At 48.1% G+C, this 17453-nt stretch overlaps 1 protein-coding gene across 4 annotated transcripts in view; it reads left to right on the top strand.

The window, feature by feature from the left end:
* The window catches only part of VPS8 (VPS8 subunit of CORVET complex), a 65797-nt gene extending 49048 nt beyond the window's left edge, over positions 1 to 16749 (top strand). For all 4 annotated transcript variants that reach the window (XM_065844757.2, XM_071812383.1, XM_071812385.1 and 1 more), the window contains 5 exons: positions 3828 to 3908; positions 5241 to 5410; positions 5992 to 6160; positions 15261 to 15341; positions 16040 to 16749. In XM_065844757.2, coding sequence (XP_065700829.1) covers positions 3828 to 3908; positions 5241 to 5410; positions 5992 to 6160; positions 15261 to 15341; positions 16040 to 16189 — 651 coding nt within the window. In that variant the 3' untranslated portion in view covers positions 16190 to 16749. The remainder of the gene's footprint in view (positions 1 to 3827; positions 3909 to 5240; positions 5411 to 5991; positions 6161 to 15260; positions 15342 to 16039) is intronic.
* The last annotated feature ends 704 nt before the right edge of the window (positions 16750 to 17453 follow it).

The following is a 17453-nucleotide window of genomic DNA, read 5'->3' as shown; positions in this document are numbered from 1 at the left end:
TCTGCCCTGGGCTCTTACCAGTCTGCTGCCTTCAGTGCTTGACACCCTCCTCGGATTCACAGCTGGGAACGGTGGCCTTTGTTACCAAGGCATTCATTTAATTAAGTAATTCATTATGTTCATTTAACCCTTTATTCCTGTGCTTAAAACCTCACATTTCCATTCACACCCACCTCTATTTCTGGATTTCTGGAACTGCGTTGCTCTGGGTCACTTTAGCTTGTGTGTCTGTGTTCAGCTGTTGCTTCAGGGCTCACACCAGGTGCCCACAGGAGGTTTTGTTTGGGTTTTAGTTGGGCGCACAGCTTGGCCCTTGGGAGAACGTTGCGTTGAATTCAGCTGGGGAGATGATGTTGGGAATGGTGAGTGTGTCTCACTGCACACCTGGCTCAAACGCTGAGTGTTTGAACCCTTCCCGTGGTCGGGATCAGGGAATAAGCTCTCCCTGTGTTCGACCGCAGGGAGCACTGGAGTTTGTACCTCCCTTGGATTCTCTGGGAATGCTGTTTTAAGTGCCCTGTAGGGAAGAATCACAACACAACGCGTGTACATGGTGTTTCCCTGAATGTTCTATCTCAACAGCTTTTTGAGCTGGAAAGATCTCTTTTGTTAGTGCCGGGTGGGTATTCCTTTTGCAAAACTGTGTCGTAGCTCTTTGAAGCCATGTGAAATTCTGTATCCTGCTGCCAAACTGTTCTGTCTTGGCTCTGGGCAGTACGTAGGGCCTTGTTCAAAATGTCATTGACGTGCCAGTTTAACCGTGACCACAAGTAAATTCTGAAAGCACCTCTCCCGGGCCCTGGAGAACAAAGAGCCTTTCCCAAGCCCTCCAAATATTTCTGTAAAACCCAGAATTGCAAATGGTGCTTGTCTGAAAGTGCCTTCAAAAGCTGTTTTGACAGAGATCAAGTCTTGGCGGCAGAGCACAGAGGTACTGGAGCTGCAGTAGGTACAACAGCTGCCCAGGAATTAACTGGGATTTTTTTTAGTAAGGTGGATGACATCAATAAACGGGGGTAGATTATCTTGCCTTTTCTGAAAAGGAATTAGAGTATTCCAATTTTAGAGGACTGTTTTTCTTCCTCTCCTGGGCTTAAGTGCTTACAGGTTATACCTTATGCAAATGTTAACGTTGCAACCAAAATGATTTGCTAAAGGGCACCTTGCGAAGGGCTCTGCCCAGACTCTGTGGCTTTCACAGCAAACAGGCTCCCAGCATCCGCCTATTGCAGCAGATCGACTCAACTTCGTATCATTGAAGTCGTACAAAAATAACGATTGATATATTTATGCTCTTGCTCATCCTTAATGGTTTTGTGAAGTTATTTATTTAATAGGAAGTCTGAAATAACCATGGTAGGAGTGACACTAGAGGAATCCTCTTGAGCATTGAGAACAATTCTGTGTCATTCAGGATGTGAATGCTGTCTGAAGAGGGCTGGAAGGTTGACTGTTAATTCTCTTACAAAGCTGTAATCCCTCATAAATGGTTGGTACATAAACGTAGCTGATGCCTCCAACAAAGTGGAGACCTGGAAAAACCAGAAATTTAAAATCTACCTGTAGAAACCCCGAAGTGGGGAAAGGAGGAGTCTCTAAAAACTGCTGCAGAGTGGAAGCAGAAAGACACAGAAAGCCTTTGCTTGATTTTTTTCCACATCTGCTTTAGGGGTCTGCCTGGGTTTTGTTTGTTTTTTCTTTCCATCCTAAAGGTCAGCGCTGGGATTTGGTTTATGTGCAATAGTTGTTCTGGGCTGTGGCAGATGGGACAAGCTGCGACAGCATTTTCAGAGATCATAGCGCATTTATTAGCACGGTTCTGTGAGTGCTGTTAGCAAAGAAACTGCTGTTTCCTGGAGCTGGGAAGAAACTGGAAATGGAGGAGACGGAACTGGCCAAAAGGCTGTGTGAGCACATCTGGCTTGCATCTGGATACCTGCCAGCTCTCCTGGGCCCTTGGTTGGCAGCGGCACTGGGCAGTAGGGTTGGGTTTGCTTTACCATGGCCTCGGGGAAATACCAGCCTGGAAGCAGGAGCTGTGATAGCTCCTGGCTCCGTGCAACCGACCGTCAGTGATGTGCCATCCCGAGCAGGGCATCTGGAGCGTGTGTAAATTCCAAACAGAGACAGATTCTATAAGGTGGAATTAATGAAACATATTCCTCTGTAAAAGTAATTGATCTCACAAGGCTCTCGTGACTGTAAATTTTGTGGGAGCTGAAACCAGCAAATTAGAAGAAAGCAGCATAACTTGCTGGAAAAGTGAAGGTACAGCTCTGGATTTCACGCCGCAGGCAGGTAGATAACTGCAACCCCGGCCCGTGAAGCACCGGCTGCGGGCTGGGATCATTTCCATTCTTGGAATGATCATACTCACTTCACAGCTTGCACTTGCTTGCCAGACTCCGTGTAAGGTTCTGTAGATTTGTGGCTCCTCTTTGGAGAAAAGTCAGTTCTCTTCCCATCTGGCATTTTCTTTAAGAGTTCAAGTGTGGCTTGAGAAAGACTGACCAACTGAAAGCTGGCCCTCAGACTCACGTTCCTCCTCTGCAAAGCTGTAACTGGCTCTTCTCTTCTTCTTCATATCTCCTCTTCCTCCTCTAACTCTACGAAGACAAGAAACAAGTTGTTTTGAAAGTCTTTCATGGCAGCTTGGGAAGGTCGAGTTGCTATAGGTAAATAGTCACGTCTGTACAGTTTGCATTTCCTTGGCCATATACTCGAGTGCTTTAGGAAAGTATCTGGCGGATACAAAAATAACTTGCTCTGTGTTATAGATCACGTACGTGCGGTGTTGGAAGTCCCGAGTTCCCCGGTGCCCTCCATATTTCATACGGTGACTCAGTGCAGTGTACTTTCTATGCTGTTGCTTTTAAATTATGCACGCAGAAAGAAAACTGAGTGCTGTTTGAGGCGTACTGTTCACCTAGTGAAAAAGCAGCCTCTGCAGCATGTCGAGCTCTGCTGTATATTCCAAACCTACGGCTGGTTTTGACTCAAGCGCTATTACTCAGTGCTGTTTTTATTTAGGCTGGAACATCGGTGTTCCTGCCTGTCACATTTCCTCTGAAGACTGTTGTTCAAAAATTGCCTTAGTTTCTGTAGCTGTTTTGGTGATTTTTCTGAGTGTCTTGCAGCATAGCTTCCATGATACTTTGTTCACCTTTGTCAGCTTGCTTTTCCACTCTTCATTATCATTTTCTCTCTCGCTCAGTCCCAGCATGGAATCGGCCCTGCTCCTACCTGTTTTCTCATTGTTCTCACCCAGAGTGTGTTCATTCAGCTCCTTCTCTTCCAGTTTCCATTGTGCCTCCATCGTTTCTCCACTCTCTAGGTTAGTCTCCTTTTTACACCTTGCCAGCCTGTCTCTATTTTTTGCCGATGTGTTGCCCATTCCACCAGTCAGCTCCTCTCAGCCTCCAGCAGGTTCTCCCCCGTATCTCTCCCCTGCCTCCCAGCAGGGCAGAATGCTTTATTTCCAGGTCCAGTTCAACGTTTGTCTGTCAGTCCCTGGGATCTGTGTGTTATACCAAGACTATTTCCCCTGGTGCGTCCTTCGGTCAGCTCTTGCATCTCCTGGATGAAGTCTCCAAGGCCACATCTGAAGTTGTTTGACCCAAGCACATGAATCAGTATTGATTTTGCCAATTACCAGTTTTCACATCAAAACATTGGATTATCCTTCTGTCCTTGTGCACGAACAGCATCTTTAAGTCTGGAGTCATAACTTCCATTTGCAGTGTCAATCTGGAAGAAAAAACAACAACAAAACCAACAGAATGTTCATATCCCGTGGTTCAGTTGCAGCTTTTTGTTTCTTCATGCAGGATCCAGTTTATGGAAAAGGGAAACTCGGAGAAATTCAAGGTCTTGTCCTGGGAATGCTGGACACTTTTAACTATGAACAAGTAAGTCGCATGCATTTCTGTTCTCTCCGCTGCTGTACACAGGGATTACCTTTGGCTAGCCAGCCTCCTGCTTGCTCTCATTTGCCATTTCTCTCCGCAGAGTAAATGGACCTGCAAGTGATTATATCTTTGTGACTGGGGGAAGGGGAATGAGTTTGTGTTGCTCACAGAGAGACTGCAAGTGAAGGGACTGGCAGGTACATGGTGAACGCCTCTGTAGTTCAGTTTTATGTTAAATGTACCGGAAGGATAAACATCTGCTTTTTCCCCAGCTCATCCTGCAGTTAGGGATTCAGAGGCACAAAACCAATATGTTTTGTCTTTTTATGCAGTTTTACATAAGAGCTTTTCAAATTAGGCTGTTTTGCCACTTCCCAGTGGTAATGCTGCGCTTCCTATGTCAGCTGATGGGATTTCACCTTTATCTCACTCCTGCCTTTCGCTGTCCGCTCTCAAATCTCCAAACTTCGACAGTTTTATAAAACTCCTTTTCCCCAAACCAGAATGCATAGTCTTCCTCCCAATTCTCCCTCTCTCGTTCTGCATTGGTACCATATGGTGCTACCAGCCTGGAAGCATCCAATTTAGAAATAAAATGGGAAATAGCTTTACTGTAGAGGGCTGAACACAAAGAGCCGTTATCTCCGGCTCTTGGGCAGGGTCTGCTCTGAGCAGCGCGGGTTCCCTGTCTGGTACAGGCTGCACGTCACAGCTGGACTGGGCCAGATGTGAACCCCTGCAACCTCTGCAGCCTTTTGTGAGTTACTGCTGCGGAGCAGAGCACTCACGCCTGCTACCTGCTGTTACTGAAAGAAGCACTGACTGCTAAAAACTGAGCGTTTGTTGCTTTTGGCTCTTCAGAAATGGAAATCTCTGTTGGGAAGAGCTAGCAGATGAGAATTTCAGTGAGTTTTTTTCCATATTTTAATTGTGATAGCACATTTGAGCTTTGATTTTTATCAGCATGTTTCTACTAAAATGGAGGATGTAAGCAATAGCTTAGCAGGTAGAGGGGAAAAAAAAGGGAGGGTCTGGTAGGGAAGATGACAAAATGAGCCTACCATGTCTCTCATAGTGCTCTTTGACAAAAATCAATAAAGCACTAATCTATTTAAGAGTGAAAAGGTATTGCCTCCATTAACATGTCATAAAAGGATAAGTATTTTGAGAGCAGTGGCTAGAAAACATATAAAGAGAAGCAATTTTGTTGGGTTGGTTTTGCTCTCAGTAATCTGCTAAGCTGCTTGTTGTGAAGAATTGATCAGTATGGAGTTTCCGCAGTGTGGAGATGACAAAATGACCTAGTTATTCTGTATATTTTCTTCCACACAGACCCTTTTAGAGACAACTACGAATCTCTTAAACCACGATCTGCACTGGTCCCTGTGTAACCTCAAAGCTTCTGTCACTAGAGGGCTTACCCCAAAGCAGGATTACTGCTGCATTTGTCTACAGCAGTACAAAAGAAGGCAAGAAACTGCTGATGAAATCATTGTTTTCAGGTAAAGTTAAGGTTTATGGCTGTGATCACGTTAGTAGTTTTACAAGGAAAGAAAAAAAAGAGCTGCTGGTCTCTGACTACACAGTAATTGTGTGTGTCCCTGTTCCCTGGTGCCGTAAAACGGCTGGGTAACCAGAGCAGCCCTCCTTGCATGCAGCGGCTCTGTCTCAGCTGCAAATCACATGGCAGTGCTGGGAGAGCTGTTCAGCATGCTGTCAGTTTGTCTGTCATCTCTCCCAATTGCACTTTGTGCAGTTGCAGCACCCTGGGTTCACTTGCCTGTGTTTGCACATCTGGGATCTGTTGCAGCCCTGACTACACACTTTGTGGGCATCTCTGATTTTCCTGTCTGTGACTAGGTGGCTGTAAAACAAGACAAAATCCTTATTACCGTAGTATTATGATCTGTAACATCTGAAAATGGGCATCTGTTGTTATTTTTGGAAGTCTAGAAATACTACAGGAGCGTGTGGAGGTGTGAAGGTGGTGCTGTATTTACAGACGAGCAGCCTTGTTTTCCATTGAGCACAGAGATTGTTCCTCCGAAGCACAGAGCTATCAGCAGAAATCTTCTCTTTACAGCTGTGGCCACTTGTACCATTCGCTGTGTCTGCTGAGCAAAGAGTGTGGGACGGTAACCAAAGGCCTGATGAGGTGGATGTGCTATAAATGCAACTCCAGTAACAAGGGAGGAAAACTGAGCGAGAACTTGTCGGCGCTGAAGAAAGGCAGCGGAGCATCCTTGGCACAGGTATGGGTTGTGAGGGTGTTTCTCTTTGAGTAAACTTTGAGCAGTGCTTACAGACTTCATCACTTCGCTCTCACATCTGTCTTTGCTTCCAGACAAGCCCATGATCAGTATCTGCAGCTAACCAGACATGTTGTGTACGGGCGTGGGTACACAGAGCTGTGCAAGAAATGGGAATTTGATTGGACTCGCTAAGTGCTCGCGCAAGGCTTAAGGAAGTTTGCATGTGAACAAGACCGGTGCAGCTGGATTGGGGTGAAAGGACAGATAATTAGGTTTTATTTATTGTCAGTATTTGTGTGCAAGAAGTTTCACCAACCACAATTCAAACAGAAGTCCAGTCTCAATATGCACGCTGCTGTCCTTTCCCTGGCATGGTGCTGTAAGCAAAAATGGCAGGAGGTTTGTTGGGGTGTCTCTTTGGGATACTGCACCAGGGGAGCTGAGTCCGCTGCCCTGTGTTCCAGCGGAGACGGTCACTGATGAGGGTTTGTTCCTAAATGCCTCAAGGTACTTTGTGCATTTGTCACCACGCAGATGCATGCAAAGCAACGTTTTTCCACTTCGGAAACCAAAGTAATTCAATGGAGTATGTTTTTATAGTAGTACTTTAGTTTTCTTCTAGCAGATTATCTCAATTTCTGCCAAATCAATTCCCGTCAAAGATAGCTAACAGCATTAGTCAACTTCCATCAGCCTCTGTATTAACAAAAAAAGAAGCTTCCTGCTTGAAGGGAGACCTGGGGGAAACGAATCTCTGAGGAGCGTATGGAGCGCAATGCAGTCTTTGCAGTCAAATTGTGTTAGTTTCTTATACGGTGACAGAAAGACAAGCTATCCCAGGAGATTGTAAATCGACTGTGGTCCAAATAGTCTGCTTACAAGTGCTCGTCATTTTGTGTTCCGTCCTGCTGTAGTGAAATAAGGATAGTGGCTGTGAAGTTAAGCACCCCGTGCTTTACCCTCTACACTTCTGCTCCAAAGGAATGTGTGCAAATGGGTGCGACAGACCAGGTGTAACTTTAAAGCTAAAGGCAAAATTAAGTACTAAAAGTACATTCATCATTAAAGTGACTTAAAACTTTGCTATCACTGGATTTCTCATGGGCTGGTCAGTCAGAGAACCCTTGTGCCTCCCCTGGACTTAGCCCATGGTAGGATGAAGTGGAAAAGGCTCCAGATGACATGGGAACTATCAAGGCAGGGAGGAGAAGATGCTTCACTTGTTTAACTGATCCGTCTGTAGAAGCGAGGGGCTGGCTGGGACTTGGGGCTTAAATGGAGATGTGGAGGGACAGGATGGGGCAGAAAAGGGGTTCCAGCATGGATCATCTAGCAGCAAATGTCCATTCCCTGCTGTCCCTCGTGCTCCTGGCAGAGAAGCCGTTGCCTCCTGCACCGCTTGGCTCCGGCTCCTCAGAGCGCCCACCTCCTCCTCATGCCCCAGATCCTCTCCAAGTTTGATGTTCCTCATATATTTAAATTATAATATTTAACTGTTGCACTAACATGTGATTAAACTGTTGCACAGTCAGATCTTTAAAAAGCTGACTATATTTAGACTTGGCGAAAGACTGTAAAATCTCTAACTTCGCCAGGAAGTTTATTTGCTTAACAATTGCTGCTCAGTAGTGTTAATTAACCCTGCGAGGTAACGATTTGTGTGGCGAGGCAGCAGTTATGGAGCGCTGGGAAAGCAACGTGTGTGATGGAGCCAAAGGCAGAAACCAGGAGGGTCACCGGGAGAGCTTGCTGGGACAGGCTGGTCCCTATGGTGGGGTTCATTCTCCCGCAGCCTCAAGTACATCTAGGCAGAGAATTAAACATGAAACAGCTCCCCACACTCAGTTTGACGCGACCCTGGTCTGTGCAGAATGGAGGTGTGAAAGCTGCGCTTTCTGCAGTGGCCTGGTGGGTGATGTACGGTGCTGGAGGGGAGGTGCAGGCAACGGGAGACTCGCAGGATTCCTCCACAACCGTGTGTTCCTGAGGGTCCTTCTCAGCCATAGCAACACTTACCAGTCACTGGTGCCAGCCCGGGCATGGAACAAATTCATTTCTGTTTCTCACAAGGTTTATTCAGCCTTTTGGTGCTGCAGTTCTCTGGTGACGGGCTCCCTCTCAACTCTGCTGTCACTGGGCAGACCCAGAGGTCTGTGTTGGTCAGTCCGTTCTTGCTTGAACAGCCAGTGTTTGTGCAGACAGTCCCAGCGGGAGGTTACGGTGACACAGCTGTGCTTCCAGCCCTGCCTTCCCACACCCCCAGGAGCCAGCTCTGAGGCTTTGGGGGCATTTTGCACATAGATCTGTGGGGAGAGGATTGCTTTGCTATCACTTTGAACACCCTGAAAGCTTAGTCCGTCTCTGCAAAACCTAATGTGTGTTGTTTTGGCTTATTTCCATAGTGAAATCTTCAGTTTAGGTATTTATTTTCTTAGCAAGCCTTGAATTAGGAATAGATTCATACTGGTAAATGCCACTGAGCATCTGGAGTGCATTTCATAGTACCAACTCTGTTCTGCTGCAACAAAGACTGTCAGTTTGAATTTTGCCGTGTTGCTGAGGCTTGGATGTGAAACGACAGCCCAACAGACAGTGTTTTATCTGGCCCTGCTTTGCATGCATGACTTCTGCAGCAATTGCCTTGAAACTGGGGGAGGTGGAGAGATGCCACAAGCCAGCACTGAACTGTCATTGAATGTGGTGATAGCACTTAGATAAGTGCAGCTTTGCTGTGTTGAGGGCTCGAGACATCCTGGCCCAGCGAAGGGGAATAGCAAGGGAAGGGCAAATGGGCTTTTCCTCTGGTTTGTGCTTTCTGTGTTAGCCCCTAAACCCTGCTTGTCTTTCTAAGGGTAATCTTCTGTGTCTAAACTGATCATCTTTGTGTCCTCTTTACCTTGTATCCTACCAGAAATTAGTGTTAAAAGAAATGGAAGTGTGTGTGTTTGTGGTGGCTTTTTAATCCGATTTAAAACTTCCAGTGTTTTTTTGCATTGTGGTGTTTGAAGTTAACGGAGGCATATCAGGTGAAAGCACAGTAGCTGGACTTCTGCCTAAATACATAAGTGAAACAGTCGTGATATCTTAGTCATTGATCTCCAAAACTAATTTGCCTTGTTACAGTGAGCTAGTTTGCGTCTCCCATTTATTCTGCCAGCCTACATACTAGGGATCAGGGAGAGGAAGAGTCGTGGCTCTTGGGCCATAAGCTCTGCAGAAAACATCACGAAGCCCTAAGCTGACGTGCTCTGGTTATTTCATGTTTGAGAATGTGCCCAAGTTCTAAGGGCACCACTGTTAGAGCTGTCCAGATGGCAAATATGTTTTATTCAGGAGTTTAATCCTGTCAAGTCACACCAGGACGGACAATGAATGTGATCCGTAGTTAATCGGGTTTGTCAGACTCTACCTTTGAGCTCTGTCCTGCGGCCTGTCACCAGTGTCCCTTGTTGCGACACGGCCTTCCATCCAACCTGGAGCTTATTGACCAACATCCTCCTGTGCGGTGTCGATACCGTACGGTGTCACGGAGCTGCGGTGTTACACGTCCCTCTGCAGCATGTCTGTGTGCTTTCTCATGGGTAAGAATGAAGGTTTAGGCCATTTTTTTCACCAATACTTATGTTAGTGCTAGACAGATGTTACATGACCTCCATCAATCAGTAGACAGAGCCAATTGTACTGTTTTCAGTGTAATGGTGACCATCAGCTATTAGCGTGACTCCCAGCAATATCAAAATTTCCCAAGGGCTTTATAACTTTGAAAATATCTAGCTGAGATGGGTTTTTTTCCCCCAAAATGACACCAAGCAGGTTAATTATCATTTTACACACTTAGAAGATGGTGCGTTCTCGGCAGAGGTTAATGCCACATAGGTATTAACTGAGAAAAAGCCCAGTGCTTTAGTTTCAGAGATGGTTTTGGTGGTAGATTCCTTAACTTCAACCATGTGTAGGAAACCCATGTGAGGAAGGAACTGGAGACACTTCGTACCGTTGGCTTCTCATCAGCAGAACATCTGTGTTTTAAGAGTTCTTGTAATGTATTGGAAACAGAAGTGATTTTGTAAGAAAACTGAGAGCAGGAGTCTTAACCAGTAGCTACAGAACTGACACCAAGTTAAAACTGGAAATAAAATACAACGTAAGAGATTCATTTCAAAACCATAATTATCCTGTAGCAGCTTTTAAATAAACATAGACTCTTTTCTTGGACTTTTCATACTGGGGCAGTGGTTAGTCTGTTTTGTTGGGGTTTTTTTTGAGAAAATCAGGCTGAATTGTAGTTCCTTCTCCTGGCCTTCATGTCTAGCAGTCTGTAGCCTGGCAGAGGTTTCCTTTTCTTGCTGACAATCCAAAGTCTTGCGCTCTGGGCCCCGAGAGAGGCCAACACGAAGCAAGACAGCTGACTGCAGGCTGCCTAATGCAGAGATGGTGAGACGGGCTGCCCTGTGCTCCAGGGATCACCCGGAGAACGCAGTGTCCTGGCTAAGAGAGAAGGTGGCAGAATGTCTGTAGGTAATCTTTACTTTGCTTTACATCTCAATTTCAAATAAACTATCCGATGCTTTAATGAAAACTTCCTCCCGTTTAATAAAACATATCTAGGAGGATCTGTAGAACAGGCTTGTTTAAATACAGTGACAGATGCTGGGCTGCTGCAACCTGTTGATACCCCACGCACTGCATCAGTCCCCGCTGCCGAGGGTTATGTGTAGCAGTGCTCGGCAGTCGTGTATCTGTTCTCCGAGGGACCGGCACAGCTCGTTACATACGTCATCGCTGTGAAACTGCAAGCTTTCAGTCTGTGTTTGCAGATCTGCCCTGGAGCACAGGCAGGAAAAAGAGTGTGACTTCCCTCGGTGGGGAAGGGCTGCCCGTGCTTGCTGCTGCTGCTGGAGCGGCGATTGCTGCTCCCTGCCCTGGTTTGTACTCCTGCCAAGCTGAGAAATTACCAGAGGGTTAAGAAGGGTGTAGGTGACTGTCTTTTCTTTTGATGTTCCTCTGAAGGAAGGGAGCAAATTAAGGAGAAGCCGAAGTTTTGGTTCAGTTTGCAGTCCCGAGATGGGAGGGTATAAGGGAGTTCGGCTGGTTCAGTGGTGTTCGCTGCAGCCGGGGCCGTTATGGCTGTTCTGGAGGGCAGCTGTCAGAAATGCAGCTGGCAGGTGAGCGTCTGTCCCGGGGAGACCCCTGAAGTGGAAAGCTGCAGTTCCCATGTCCCGCCTCCCTCCCCATCCCTTTTACCTTTGTGTTGCGTTATGAAAACAGTAAGTTTTGTTGGTTTATATGCGAATTGAGCATAGATAGGCTTAGGCGTCTGCAGCTGAGCTCCCAGGACCAGAGTCGTTCTTAGGCACATTATAAAGTTCCCTCTTAACCAGCAGTAGGACATTGCTGCACAGGTGCCAGGAGCTGTGAAGGGGACAGATAGCAGAGGCGTCTGCTTGGGTTTCCTGTAAGATTTGGGGTCACATTATCAAAAAGCCGCTGGCGTAAGGCGTCACTAATCTTTCTTACAAGTAGGAATTCTTCCATCTTCTACGTGTCTTTACCTTCCCTTTCTTTCCCCAAAGTTCTGCCACAGAGAATACTACACCTCTTGAACCAACCACGGAGCCTCCTTAGCTCATGTCAAAAAATGAATGATTTGCCCTCGTGCTTGACACGAGGGGTTCAGGCACTGACCTGAGGTCAGCCTGAGCACGGGCCTGTTGTGCCTCATCTTTATGTAACGTTGAATCCATGTGCTGCCATGCTTCCCTCGAAGCCCGATGTGTTATAAATAAATATGGCAGGCCATTGTGTCCAGTGAGGATATGTGGGGTTTTGTGTTCATCTGATTAATCCTGGACAGCGTTACGGCTCCTTTGGCAAAAGGCATGAGCGGATGTCCAAGGGTAAGCGTGAGCTGCTAGCAGAGAAGGGACATGTGCCCGTGTGTGTTCAGATACTTAATACAGACAGGGCTCCTTCCTCCTCTCTCTGTCACTGCAGTGTCTCAGTTGCGGCCACAACGAGTCTATTAGAGCACAAATCAGCCTGTCCCCTCCCTTGCCTTGAGTGGGAGGTGTGCTCCTGAGGTTCAGCTGGAAATAAGAGACACCTGCCTTTCCTGTCCTGCTCCCGGAGAGACGGGAGGACAGAGCCGGTGTGACAGATTGCTGCCGCCGGAGCGTCGCTCTGCAGTGGGCTTTGGTGACTCAGTGCGTCTGTTCATTCGCAGACAATTTGCCTCCTGCCTGCCCTAGTGCTGCCGGCTGCCACGGCATCCCAAGAGTTTGAGCACCTTTTTGTAAGGCTACTCAAGCCATGGTGAAATACGTGTCCAGCTGCAAGGCAGGGATGGCAGAAGGTGTCCGTTGCCTGTGGATTCAGCTTTGTAAATGAGGGAGGTGGGTGTTGGTTTTGTTCCTAGGAATCCCCAAGCCTTCCCCAGGACTTGTGGCTGCATCTGCCCCGTGTTATGGAGCAGCCCCCTGGGGTGAATGGTGCCCCGATGCTCTAATTGATGTAGCAACATGTTTTGTGGAAGGAATGGCAGCACTTAGATCTCTTGGTGTGACTATTAACGGCGCCTCTGCTTACAACTGCTGTATGATCTGCTGCGCTTAGGCACTCGCTGATGATGGATTTTGTAGCTGCTAAATTAAAGATAATTGCAAGCTTAGGAGGGCTGTGTGGTGACTACCAGAGGGGGTGGAATATGTGCAAGCAAAATGTGCAATGGAGATTAGCATTATAGTGGTGAGATCTATGAGAACTGTAAAACAAAAAGGAACCTTTCTTCTTGCTGGCCCAGATCCTTAAGGGAATAAATTGTGTCTCTTGGGTTTTGAGTCTATTCTGAGGCCTTTCTGAAGAGGCGTAAGGATTTGGCTGGAAATGGCTTGGAGGTGCTGAACTGCTTCGTACTGATAATAATAATAATAGTAATAATAATGATAATAATAATAATAGTAATAATCAGCAGCTTGCTGGCCCTGCAGCAGCACTGGAGGCAGGAGCTGTGCTGCGGGGAGAGCGAGGGAGCTGAGTGGATTCCACTGATACCCCAGTGCTGACGCTGGACTCGGAGCATCCCCGTAGCTCTTGAATGGACATGCCTTTAGTGACACGGTTAAAAAAGGAAAAAGCCTGACAGCAGTTGTTTCCATGACAACAGAAAGAATTGCCTGCAATATTTCATCTCATCAGCCTGGAGAACAGTCTGATTGATAGTTACATACGCGTGGCTGAGAGATAGCAGAAGAGTGAAGGCCAATTATACTGTGTTTTCCTTGTCCTTGAGTGCCTGTGGCCACAGTGGCTGTGGAGGGCAGTTTTTCCTTGTTGTTGTTGTTTCCCAAGTGCGAATGACCCGCATGTCCCCTGGGCAGTGCCTGTGTAACCTGCCAGCTGTGGGTACGTGACCCCCCTGGTTCAAAGCTATGCCATGCGTGCAGGGAATGTGGACATTGGGCCCCTTGACTGGTGATGAGCAAAGAGTTATTTACAATATAAAGAATATCTTGGAGGGGGAAGAAATGAGTTTGAGCACATGCTTCCAGCATAAGTGTTCTGCACTCAGGACATTCCTCTCTTCTCAGACCGTTGAACAAACATCTCAAAGGTAAGATGCACGTGCTTTCAGGAGAATAACAGGATGATTCGGGCTTCAGGAAAGCCATGGTGGGGAACGTTCTTTCAAGGCAGCTCGCTGGAGGTGATTTTTGTTGCAGAGTTGCCAGCAGGGTTTCCCTTTTTCCTTGGGTACTGGTTAAAAACTGAGTCAAAGACTAAGACAGTGTGATCTCTGGCAAAATGTCACTCCCTCTCCTCCCAGGCCTTACCCATCCACTCCAGAGCACACTGAAACCCCCTTGGCCATGGTGGGGCCAGCAGTTCGGCCTTAATTCCAGCTGACTGCGCTCCTTGGAGACAGTGATACTAGTTCTTCATGCTGGGCTTGATCCGTTGCCAAAGAGGGTTTAAAGTGAATGCGACTTCAGCCAGCCCTCACTGGTAGGACTCTAGCACTTGGGATTAATAGCCCTTGGGAAATGTATTTTGGGGAAAATATTTGAGGATGAACATTGAATGTTCCCTTAAAAATAGATCCCCAGGGACAACAGATGCCAGATTGCTGCTCATGAGGGAGGCTGTTCTCCCCAGCTCCTGTTGTGGTTTCTTGATGATGCTTTTGCTTTGGAATATGAGCAGAAACATTCAAAATAGAAACATTGTGATGTGATAAAATGGAACGAACCTACAAGAATCTGTGATGCTCTGTCATCTCTCCCTGGGATATGTAAATGATGCCTTTTACAGCAGTTGGAGTGTATATGTGGCCCTCCTTGTGTTAATGCTCTTGTTGCAATTCTGTTTGCCCTCACCTGCAAGCCTGTAACTGCCCCGGCGCTGCTGGGGTGACATTTACCCTTGTCCCCAGCTGCTCGGATGCTGCGAGCGCTGACACTGCTGGGCAGTGTCTGTTGTGTTCTGTGTCTCAGGGGACACGGCTGCCTCTGATGTGTGAGTCACCTTGTCTCCCCCACCATTTTCACCCCTCATTTCCCAGCTTTTAGTCTGTGACATCCTACTAGGGGAAAAAAAGGACTTTAGGAGAGACACATTGGCGCAGTAATTGTTCCCTGAAATAACTAGGCAGGATCCGTGCCTGATCACAGCGTGCTGCAGCCAGCGCTGTGTCGGGAGCCTGGGGAGAGCGTCAGGAGACGCTGGGGAAGAGCCCAGGAGAGGCAGCTCCTCCGCAGAGCCCCATTACTGCTCTTCCCAGCTGCCTGCAGGGGAGCTTTCCCATCCCCTTTTCTTTCTTTCTTTTTCTGCCCCTCCTTTTAATTTTTGTTTTTCTTTCCCTAAAGGTAACTTAATACTATTTCTCTGCTACCAGCTACACACCCCGACAATAAGTCATTGTGGGTCTTTATCCTAAGGTGCACACAGTGGCTTCAAGCCAGAGCGAAGATGGCTAAAAAACCCCTCTGAACAGGCTGTGGACTGGCTGCTTCAGGCCCAGGGGCAGGAGCAGGGATGAATTTCTGTGGATATAAACTTAACGTGTTGTGTGTTGTTTCTGTAACCTTCTCCGTCTCTTTATCAGGCAAGTTCAGAGTCTCTGTTGGATCCTCAGCAAATCCAAGCTTTTGACCAGCTCTGCAGACTCAACCGAGGAACCTCCAGAGTATGTACCACCTGTTTTCCTTTTGGATTTGAATTGGTGAAGGGTGTTTTGCATGTTGTCAACCCAGCCATCAGCACTGGCAGCATGGGCTTTGCCTTTTCTCTTGGGTTTCATTTAGCGCTGGCAATTTACTGCGTGTAGAGCTGGCTGTTCCACATCACAAGGCAGCCCCGCTGCCTCTGACAGGGCTGGGGAATTCACTGACAGCGAAACCACGGAAATGCCTCTGGCACTGAGGCTGGGCCTGTGAAGTGTCCGCAGTGTGAGGATTCTCAGATTGTTTTTAGATTTGCAAATAACCTCCCGTTCAGACACGGTGAGGATTGTACAGAGGGCTCCCTCCTCCTGTCTCCCGTGTTGTCCCAAGATGAGCACAGCTCCCCATTCCTTGCATCTTCCTTGTGTCTCCTGCCTGTTTTTGGCTTCAGTTGTTGGCACTTTCAGCTCTTTCTGGGTTTCTTTTTCAATTATGTAACTTTACAACAACCTAAAGACAGCTGGAAAGTTGTTTAGTCTGGGACTGTTGTCCTGCACTGAGCCCTATAGAGTAATTACCTACCACATACCCTTTTCTAGATGTGTGTTAAGGCTTTTCTAACTGCTGCGAGAAGAAGGTGAGCCCCCCATGTTTCTGTACCTCCCATCAGTGTTTCCAGGCCGGCTGTTGGGCAGTGATGTGTCTGGGTTTTGCCTTGCAGCTGGCTCTGCTGACAGAACTGTCTCGCGGCCCTGGCGGTGAAAAGCACGGGCTGCTCAGCGTCTCCCACGGTGACCCTGCCACCAGCAGTGTCTTCCAGAATGAGAACTTCCAGCTCCACCTGGCCCCCCCTCCGCTGGCTGAAGACTAACACAGCAAGGCCACGACTGGTGTCAGGTCTTGGTGCTGGGAAGCCTTTCCGTCACAACACTGGACTTTTCCCCCTCCGCCGCCCTTCCCAGACCCCTGTGTGCTGTGCTGAGCCTTGCTGGGGGATTTGTAGCAGCGGGTGATCTCCCAGCTCTGCTGCCGCCTCTTACTAAACCGAGGCAGCTGGGATGGAAGCTGTGAACTCTGGGGGCAAAACCAAGCGTGCCGAAGCACCACGCAGCACCGTGCTGCCTGCGCTGACCCAGAGGCTCGCGGCAGCGCTGGTAACTTTGGAGGAGTGTGGCCTGTCCTGTGCCCAGTCCCTGTGTTTCGCAGCGCTGTGTCTTTGTGGATGGGTACCACGCTTGAGTTTTAATTGTAGTACTGGCAACAGCGTTCATTGTGCTAAGGCCTGGCCCACTGCCTCATAGCAGGAGCCCTGTGATCTGAGGGCTGCTGGAGAAGGCTGAAGAATGCAGAGAACGATACATGTGTGAGTAAACTAACCTGCGCACGGTGTGTTCCTACAAACTTCATTAAAAAGGCCCTTGGTTGACTTTTGCTGCGTGAGCTGTGCACACAGGTAGCGGGTAACAGGGCTGCTGGTCTGGCAGTGCTGCTGTGTTCTTGGTACAATTGCCACTGAAGTCTGGTAGAGAAAGATAGTTTCTGTCACTGCAGGTGAAGCACAAACCTCCCCTCTCTTCTTCTTGTGCCCAGGTTGGGTGGGGGGAGGAGGGATGGGTGTCAAAAGGTGCCCTTGGGGGCTACAAAGGGGGAGGAGCAGTGTGATGGGCACTGGTGACCAGAGAGGTTTGTCACTGCTCAGCACTGTTTTGCAGTGCCAAGCTGGGCACGTCCCTTCCCAGGGCACTTCACCCCTCTGCTCCCACAGCTGTGCTGTTTCTGTGCTGTCACCTCTGGTTTGTGACATGCACTCCGAATCCTGCCTGAGCAATGTGTTTTATTGGTCTGGTGGTGGTGATCTCACCTCTTCCCCTTGGTCACTTTGTCACCAGCACTTGGGTGTTTTGGGGCACCTTTCCCTCAGGGTCCCAGCTGCTCCCAGGAGCACCAGGTGTTGCTCTCCCCGCACGCACACAGAACGAATGCACGAGCTGCACGGCTGGTCCGTGCGGAGCTCCCGCTGGATGCCGGCGCACGGGGCGGTGCTGCTGGCTGGGGAGCAGTGCCAGTGCCCGGCCTGCCCGTGTGCTCGCCGCCTTCCTACTAACGACTACAAAATGGTGCCCCAGAAGGACGTT

This window comes from Patagioenas fasciata, chromosome 9, assembly GCF_037038585.1.
Source record: "Patagioenas fasciata isolate bPatFas1 chromosome 9, bPatFas1.hap1, whole genome shotgun sequence".
NCBI classification, from domain to species: domain Eukaryota; kingdom Metazoa; phylum Chordata; class Aves; order Columbiformes; family Columbidae; genus Patagioenas; species Patagioenas fasciata.
Note: the sequence above shows the minus strand (reverse complement) of the source record. Positions and strands in the feature narration are given on the sequence as shown.